This window comes from Mirounga angustirostris, unplaced genomic scaffold (genome assembly GCF_029215605.1).
Source record: "Mirounga angustirostris isolate CCGP_5_RB_7025 unplaced genomic scaffold, mMirAng1.0.hap1 SCAF_12, whole genome shotgun sequence".
Lineage (NCBI taxonomy): Eukaryota > Metazoa > Chordata > Mammalia > Carnivora > Phocidae > Mirounga > Mirounga angustirostris.
In genome coordinates this window covers 15069325-15078940 of record NW_026991720.1, presented here as the reverse complement: position 1 = coordinate 15078940, position 9616 = coordinate 15069325, and the positions used below count along the sequence as shown (strand labels likewise).

General features: G+C 42.1%; 1 protein-coding gene across 1 annotated transcript in view; it reads right to left on the bottom strand.

Moving 5' to 3' along the window:
- Positions 1 to 450: 450 nt before the first annotated feature.
- Positions 451 to 9616, bottom strand: part of KIAA1549 (KIAA1549 ortholog) — a 142800-nt gene continuing 133634 nt past the window's right edge. The window contains exons 19-21 of the mRNA XM_064574911.1: positions 8604 to 8749; positions 6574 to 6637; positions 451 to 5870 (exon numbers count right to left, since the gene is read on the bottom strand). Of these exons, the coding sequence (XP_064430981.1) occupies positions 5815 to 5870; positions 6574 to 6637; positions 8604 to 8749 (266 nt within the window). The 3' untranslated portion in view covers positions 451 to 5814. The remainder of the gene's footprint in view (positions 5871 to 6573; positions 6638 to 8603; positions 8750 to 9616) is intronic.

Genomic DNA, 9616 nt, shown 5'->3' with positions numbered 1-9616 from the left:
ATTGTTATGTTCCACCACACTTTGTTCCTTCTGCTTTTCTCAGTTTCAAGGCATTATGGTCTTGGGTTTCATAAACAACTCCAGGTTTACCCTATTACCTTTCAAGGTTGTACAGACTTTGATCGTCTCCTTTATCTTTCTAGATTGTAGAGTCCTAATCCTTTAATTCCAAGATGAATCTGCTCTTAGTGGAAGCATCAATCCGATCAGTGGGTAGCAGAAAAGCAAAACACGTGGGCAGAAGGGGGTGGCACCAGCCAAGGGAGGAGTGAACAGTTCTGCAAATTGCACAAGCGGATTAGACTCGTTTCAACTTAACTCCTTAGAAAATGAAGGTCCTAGGTGTTCTCACCAGGGACACAACAACTAGAGGAAAAGCTCATTTCCTTCATCCATCACACTTTACAAATGAGAAAATCATATTACAAAGGCAATAAACAGAAAAGATCATTTGACACCAATTCATAGCATTTATTGACATTTCCATTTAAAATGCTAGGAAAGCAGTATAAATTGTAAACATGGAAACCAAACACTTGCATAAATTATTTCAAAAACTCTACAGCACATTAGAAAACAGGGCAGCTAATTGAAGGGTAGAAACATAACCAACAAATAGAAGGGAGAGTTCGATTACTCAATCATATACCCACGCTGAAATTTAAGTGCCCGTTTGAGACCAGCAAACCATGATTGTCAAGTTCAAGTTGCAGTATTGATGCCACGAGTGGCTTTAATTTACTCTGCATATTTTCGTACATTATCACTCACAGTCCAGGAATGAGAGTGCAGGAAGAGTCAGAAGAACATGGACCTTGACAAAGTAGGAGGAAACAAGTGGGCATCCCAGAGCAGCTCTGCTGAGCCACCTCTCCTGCAAGGGTAATAAGCCCAATCTCCATGCTCCCTCGAAGATGCTCTGGAGGAGGGCCAAGCTGAGTTTTTACCCCCTTTTCTGATTCGAGCCCTCTGGTGTTTAGAGCAAGTGCATTAATCAGTGGAGCCTCCTTCTTTCCCCACATGAACAGGAGGAACAGTACAGGGGGTCTGGCTTAAATGTGGCCCTGTACTATTCCTAACTTGCACACTTAGGGAGTCAAGTCATGAAACGGGGGCATGAGACCCTTCACGATGCTCCAGAATGTCCAGAAAGGTTTGGTGGAATCAGGGACCGAGCAACTCAAATCACTTCAATTTTTATCTGTCCCTTCCACCATTCACTCTTTCATTAAATGTGAAGTGGCCCCACAGCAGAAAAACCTGGAAGAAGGAAAAGCAAGGATCCTGTATAACTACCCTGTGGGAAACTAATTTGGACTAGACCACTTCAGATTAAGACATTCATTCCTTCTCTCACTTGCTCGCTGGTTCCTAACTTTGTTTCATGTTTCCAAAGGCATTTAATATTCTTTTCCTAAATTTCAATGCTGCTGTGTGTTCTTAAGATAAATTCTCAAATGTAGTGTAAACACACACAAGCAAGGAATTAGGATCGTACCGTGAGGTTTCAGTTTTCAAGTCTTTTTAATACTAAAGAGAGGAGTCCTAAACACTCAAAGTCACCTCCAAGAATATCAAAAGAAACCTAAAATATACACACTCCTTATTCATTAGGTAGTAAGTGTGAGCCTATTACATTTTATGAGTATGTTACAGCAGCTGCTCTGAGAAACCCCTCTCACCTGTTATAAGAATATCCGTTAATACGTTGGATTACATGTAAAAACAAAGTTCAAGTTACCATTCCATAAAAAATGTGTTTTGTGATCAAATGGTCCAGAAGTGGACTCCCTCATGCTCCCGTCAGGGACAAATGTGGATAAGCAGGCTCTGGAGACTGGCTTTGGAGGTAGAAATGGAATGGCTAAAGCTCACCTTGAGCTGAAGTTAGTATGGTTGTTAAGACTGGAGGCACCCTCGGGGTGCCTGGATGGCTCAGTCGTTAAGCGTGTGCCTTCGGCTCAGGTCATGATCCCAGGGTGCTGGGATCGAGCCCCGCATCGGGCTCCCTGCTCCGCGGGAAGCCTGCTTCTCCCTCTCCCACTCCCCCTGCTTGTGTTCCCTCTCTCGCTGTGTCTATCTCTGTCAAGTGAATAAATAAAATCTTTAAAAAAAAAAAAAAAAAGACTGAAGGCCCCCTTTTCACCTGCCCAGAATCCTAACCAGTTTTCCTTTCAACTAGCAAATTCATTCATGTCTAAGAATCTAGTATGAAAGGGAAAGAGAAGTTTATTTAATGATTAACATGTGAATTACTGCAAATGCAAATTGGTGTCCGAGTGACTGGTTTGGCCACTGGAGCACTAAGAAGGGCAATGCAGGACACAGTTAAACGGGAGGCTCGTAAAGCACACAATTACCTGTTTCGGCCCAAAGCCCTCAGGTGCACCTTCACCTGGGCTTTGCATCACAGGCCTCATGCCCTGAAAAATCCAATTGGCAAAACCTGCTTAGTTTGCTGCTCAAAAGCCATGTCCCACCAAAATCAAAACATATTCTCAAATTAAATAAAATTTGGAGAAAATTGTATAGGCAGCTATAAAGAAGTAGAATATATTTATTTATAACCTACTATGCTCCACAAAGGATTTAATGTGTTTGAATGGCTGATCACTGAGAGCTGCCCTAAGCGGTAAACCTTGGTGGAATTCTTACAATATTTTCCTACTTTACAGTTGGCCCTCCAGCAGTTCTTGGTACTCTTCTCTTCCCTCCTCCAAACTGGATCTCTTGCTGTGCAGACCTTCTTTGCAGACCCAGCCATTTTCTTGCTGTATTATTGCAAACACATCCTCACAGCCCCATTTCCTCCTCTTGTTTTATTAAAACTCCCTAAATGGTGCAGTTAGGGATCCTGTCCCCATATTGCAGCAGGTCAAGTTCATTTTCGAGGACAGCTTCGCCCACTTTCTCCGTCCTTCCCCAGGCCCATTCCCAGCTCTTCCCTTGACATCTCACCAGCTCCCCCGTCTTCATTAAAGTAGCTTCTGAAGTGGACTTCTCCCTAGGATCCCATGGTTTCCAAATGTGCAACTTCCTTTCTCCTGAGTACCCAACGTACTTGTGTATTTTCAGTGAATCTTACTGATGTTCACATCACATTATGTATCTGTATCTTCCATCTTTTATACCCAGCTATGCTATCTGACTTAGATTCTAAGATCTAAAAGACGGGACGGGACTCATGTTGACTTTTTTGGTGCTAGGAATGGCAAAAATTCAGGTGCAGAAAGATGTTTGATAAATGCTGGGTGTTTTTTTTTTAAGATTTTATTTATTTACTTGAGAGAAAGAGAATGAGAGAGCACATGAGAGGGGTTAGGGTCAGAGGGAGAAGCAGACTCTGCTGAGCAGGGAGCCCGATGCGGGACTCGATCCAGGGACTCCAGGATCATGACCTGAGCCGAAGGCAGTCGCTTAACCAACTGAGCCACCCAGGCGCCCAATAAATGCTGTTTTAAAGTTAAGGATGAAGGATGTGAATTTCAAGCAAATTGGGAAAGAGGAAGAGGAGTCACATGGAGCCCTTGGTTTTGCTCTGGTTACCTCCATGTGAAGTCATTCACTGGTAGAAAAGAGCATGTCAGACTGTCCAATCCCAGTACAATCATACAGATAATGTTTTACATTTCACCAAGCTTTGTGCACCCTCCTCAAGGGTTGTTTATGCACAAGATCATAGCTGAATCTTGAAACAAGAAATTCTGGGAGGTGGACAGAAGAGGTCTGTCCTCATTTGGCTGATGGGGAGAAAGAGGCTCAGGAAGGTACCTGACACAGCAAGTTGGTGACAAAGTAGACTCTGAAAATGATCTCCAACCCTCTCTGAAATTTTGACTCAACTTTATGGCTTGCATTATTACCACCAGAACTTTTAAACTAGGAAAAGAGAATAGATACAAAATTTAACTTTTCATTTTAGAGTACTTCAGTTAATGGAACTTCAAAGCCACACAAGATCAACATGAGGACCTTTCTTTTCAGTAAATCATGTTAACTGAGTATCCAAAGACCCACCTGGGTGTGGTGCTCCCCACGACAGTTAGTCTGTCCTGAGTTTGGTGACAGGTAAAACTGCTGCAGGTGTTCAGAGAAAACAAGTGCAGAGTGTGCTTTACAATCAACACAAGAATGCTGGTGATCCCATGAGCCTGCCTCCACCACACCACACACCACGGTTATCCTATGTTATCTTTGGTCATGACATTCGTTGAAAAGTCTATCAATTTTAAGCATAACAATACAGGCAGAATCCTTTTATGCTAGTCTGAAAGGCATCAGAATCACTACAGAAGCCCTCTGGAAAAGAGACCCCCGTTTCTGGGATGTACAGAGGAGGTAACCATTCTTAGTACACTGTGCAAACATGACACTGAGCAGAATGGGAGGAGGGGGTCTATGTTTACTCCATTTGCGGTCACACGATCTGAATTCACTATAAGGTGTCTGTAATAAAATTCTGCTCGGATATCTCAAATTCTTAACCTAGTAAGGAAACCTGGTATTTTTGAGCGACATGCAAAGATAATTCTCCACTCTGGGGAGAGTCTGGTATTAAACGAAAACTGAGAGGTAAAAAATCATTCCCAGAAAGGGGTCTTATCTCCCACACTCCTTGGAGCCTGTGAGGACTACCTGATAAGGGATTTCCATTCCTTTAACATCCATGAGAGACTTATTCCCCTGCACCCCTCCTCTTTCAGAGAGCACAGATGAAAAACAAGGCTACATTTAACTTCCCAGAAGCAACATTCCCTGTATCATAAGACTGACAGGCTTCATTGAGGAAGTGCTAAAACATGATTCTGGCCCCCAGTGATTACACTTTGGAAACCTATTTTAGCTGTTTCAGGGTTCTTACAATTTGATACAGATTTTGATTCATCAGAGCCCCAAATTCTGTTTATCCATTGTTAATTAAAAGTATTAGTGGATCTAATAAAAAAAGAATTCATAGTGGAAATCCGTTACCTGTTTTTCTTCTGAGCTTTACTCAGGTATCAGAAAACAGAATGGCCCTTGTTATTATACCCCTTAGTCTAATTTGGGAAGTAGGGAAATGTTTACTTCAGGAGTGAATCTCAAGACAGATGATACCCTCTGTCAGGTCCCAAGAACATAAGATGGTTTTAACAGTCACTCAGTGGTATGCACAATAAAATCAGAAACCAGGAGCAACTCTCTCCTTTCCCTTGTGGTCCTCAAAGCTCTTCTTTACATTTCTTGATTTATTACTGAAAGGCTGGACCGAACTCCATTTCCAGGTCTTGAACACAGAGAATGTGATTACTAGAAACGTACTCGTGAATAACAATTTGTTGGCCCTGGTAGTTTTTATAAATAATTTTTGCTCATGTAAGATTTCTCATTCAAACATAATTTGTGAGCAACTCATCAGCCAAGTGCAAGGATTAGTTATGACCTCCTGAAAGCCTCCTTTTGTAGGTCTGAGCTTAATGATGGCATGCACTGAAATGGGATGCTGTTGGTAGTTGCATGCGCCCAATTAATAAACAGCAAATACAATTAAGAATGTAAATCTAAACTTCGATATGTATTTTGAATAACCAAATAAATATTAAACTCCCCCCCCCCCCCGGTTTGGGAGGTGTTTTTTTTTTTCTTTATAGAACAAAATGAAATCTTCAACATATCCTCCCATTGAAAAAGCCAAAGTTGCATTTCACAGACATAAAGGTGAAGGGGCCCTCGGAGCTGTAGCACCAGAAGTAGAAGGAAAAATGCAGATGATGGCTTCTTTTGGAATCATCAGGCTCTACAATCTATCATTTGGTTTCTTACTAGTAGCTTTTTTTATTCCCAAACAGTCTTAGTATTTTTGTTGTTAATATGACTATTAAAATAAGTTCCTATGGAGAAAAAGAGGGAAATCAAGCTGTTAATAAAATGTCTTCAAATCTCTTTTCTCAGAAAACAAAGCAGCAAGTTCACCATACAAACCAGTCTGAATCACATCTTCCCACGGAAATGCTGGATTCCGTTAATCCCTATACCATCTACACATTTCCATCTTTTACCTTTAAAAAGGAGACTAATTTAGTGATTTGTTGTTGTTGTTGTTGTTGTTGTTGTTGTTGTTAGCTTAGGTTTGTGGTTTGCCTTCATGAAGTGCTGCTGGCTTTTGGCCAAAAGTACATAAATTTTGACTGAAACCCAAGTGATCAAAAAATTGCCAACTTATTAAAAGCATCATGAGCTGTCATGTGACTTACAGCATCCTCTAAAATTGCAACTTGCTCCTTTACACGGGCACCTAGCCCAGGAGATGCGCGTTCTCTCACAAACACCCATTTAGTTGATTTCCATTTAGTCTTGCTTCCACGGGAAGCAGATACTTGGCAAATCTGCAAGGCGAGGCTGATCAGCTGTGGAAGTTCTGCACGGCGGTCTGTTTCTGGGAGAGCCGGAGCAGCTCCTCGCGGATCGCTTTGATGAGTGAAGCTGAAGAGTGGCCGGGCTGGAGGTCTTCTGTGGAGCTGGTGGTGTAAGTCAGCCCCGCACCCTGCAGCCCCCTGTGCGGGAGGTTCCCGGGAGGAGCGGAGGGCTCCCTACCTGAAGTCCTTGGCACCTGGAACAGCGGTGAAGAAGAATATTCTTGATGTCCAAGCATGTGTGTCTGAAAAAACATGGCAAACGTTACTGTACTTCCCACGTAAGAACAGGAGGGAAAATCCAATTCAAACTGGTGGTGGGCACGCTCCCAGGACTTCTGCCCACCTCCCACCAAACATGGCCCTCCAAGAAGGCCCCCAGGATGGAATATAGAAACTGTGGAGAGAACTGCTGGAGGGAGAGCAATACAACAAAGAAATCCCTGAACTTAACAGGTGCCTGATACATACTTGCTTAAAGGCAGACAGAAAGAATGATGAGGTTGGCCAAGTCTCTGTGCCCCTGTGTGTGGAAGGAAGTGGCCCACTGGGAGAACAGGAAGGGACTTGGAGAGCTGGGGTGCCCTGTGGCGGTGAAAGGTCAAATGAGGGTATCTGAGAGCTGGAAGAGATGAGCAAGTACCTGCAGAGAGACTGACAAGAACTGCCTTTGCTCTGGGACTTGAGGCCTGGGAGGGTGTGCATGCGACACAGAACACAATATCACAAAATCATTTTCCACTTTATTTATCTGTGTATCTATTGACTGTTCTGCCAAGCCTTTTCTTTAAAAAGGTTATCTGCACTAGGACACACAACAGTTTTGCTTATATTTGCATAATATAAATTAATTGGGCATTCATTTGACCAGAATTATTGTACTTTTCAGTGATTTTTTTCAGTGAAAAAATATCTCTTTAGATATATACAAGAGTACTATATCTGTGGTTTCACTTATGCTAAAAAGTAAGCCTCATGGTAAACATGGCATTCAAGCCCTCGAATATTCCTACATTTCACGTTTCCAAATAGTGATAAAGAGGCAGTGTAAGTGAACACTGGATTTGATAGGAAAACCCAAAATACCTTATGAAAATAAGTTGGGCACAATGAAGTCAGAAAAAGGTCAACAAATGTAAAGCAGATACCTGAAATTCTAAGTATAACAATGTATCAGAGGAAAATTATATTCTAAAATTAATTTTCTTTCACTGAGTAGTAAAAGCCTCCAGTCATGAAAATAATTTAGTGTATTTGCTGGAAAGACATGTAAATGCACGTAAAATTCTTGAGAAAAACAAAGAAAAGCATTTGTGGAAATTACCTGTGCCCACATTGATTTCATTCCTATAAAGGAGTGATCAAAGTGAGGAGAAGCCTCTAAGAGAAACTCTGTGCCTTGGAAACCTAAACTGTGAGCTTACTGCAGAAGCATCTCATGGGGGGGTCATAACAGAAATGATGTGGATAAACCCACAACAAAGCATAAACGGTAAGCAAGTTGGTATGTAAGATTATGCATATTTACACAATAACACCAAAGATCAGGTCCAGATTTTAGTCACCTACGGGTTCAAATTCATTACTTGAAAGTCAAAATCACTGAGCCAGAAAGTACAACTGTGGCTGCCTGGAGCTGGGGGGAAGGGCAAATGGCGCTTAGTGTTTAATGAGCACAAACTTTCCATTTTACAAGATGAAAAATACTATGGAGATGGATGGTGGGGATGGTTGCATAATGTCACAAATGTATTTAAAACCACTGAACTGGTTTGAACTGAATTTGCCATCTTAAAAATGAATGATTAAGATGGCAAATTTTATATTATGTGTGTTTTACCACAATATAAAAAAATTGGAAAAATTTTAAAGGTAGCTCTTACTTACAGGTCTCTGTCCAGATCTTCTGTAATGAGTATCACTTTTATTATTTTTTTAAAGGTTATTTTCAAAAATTCACTACTTTAAGCCTGAAATCTGCCTCAGGAAAAATTATATACTTTCTACAAATTCAGTGTAATTACTCTCCCACTCTGGGTGGGTGGGAATTTACTACCTAAAAACTGCAAGCAAAAATACACTCACAGAGAAAAGGGAGAGAGGTTAAAACTTTTACTTAAAGGTTTTAAAAAGGGATCCCCAAAGCAGAAGCAGTTAAATTAAGTGATTATGTCTGAATTTTCAGTGATGACCCAAACACAAGATACTCACAGCCTCTCTTCGGCCACCTTCATCCTCCCCATATGAAGGCCAACCTGGTCCCCCATACTGGCCGCCTCTACTTGGTGGGATTTCCACTGGCTGGGCTCCAATTCTGCTTGCAATTCCCACCTGCGTCAGGTGCTGAATCTGGGAGCCTGAAGGAACACAGTGGGGCAGCCTGGTCAACACTTGAAGGGAAGTGAGGCTGCCCAGCAAGACACTCTGGTTCTTTTTTTAAAAAAGATTTATTTATTTGAGGGACTGAGGGTGGCTCAGTTTGTTAAGTGTCTGCCTTCAGCTCAGGTCATGATCTCAGGGTCTTGGGATCGAGTCCTGCATCAGGCTCCTTGCTCAGCAGGAAGCCTGCTTCTCCCTCTGCCTGCCGCTCCCCCTGCTTGTGCTTTCTCTCTCTCTCTCTCTCTGACAAATAAATAAAATCTTAAAAAAAAAAAAAAGATTTCTTTGAGAGAGAAAGAGAGAGAGAGGAGGGGCAGAAGGCGAGGGAGAAAGAGAATCTCCAGCAGACTCCCCGCTAAGCGTGGAGCCCGACACAGGGCTCAATCTCACGACCCTGAGATCAAGACCTGAGCCGAAACCAAGAGTCGGACGCTTAAGAGACTGCACCACCCAGGCAGCCAAGACACTTCAGTTCTGACCACAGCTTTCCCTTAGGGACAAGGGATACAAGCACTGTTCAAACACAGCACCAATTCTATCTCCAGAGAATGACGTTTCGAACGGAAAACAGACCGTGAGCTTCTTGGTTCATGGGCTTTTACTTCTGTTTAATACAGTGGCTAACAGTGATGTTCTTATTTTCCTAGCTAGACATCAAAGGACAGGGTATAAAGGCTATAATAAAGAGCCCTTCTATTCATTTCTGTAGAGATTACAAATAAGGATAATCTTCCTTACTCAGAGAAAAGGAGTGAAAAGTTTGGGAGCCATAAAGAAGCTGAAACCTAGCTCCTTCTTGCTCGTGGCTTTGAGATTCACAAGGAGAGAAAACACAATATGTATAT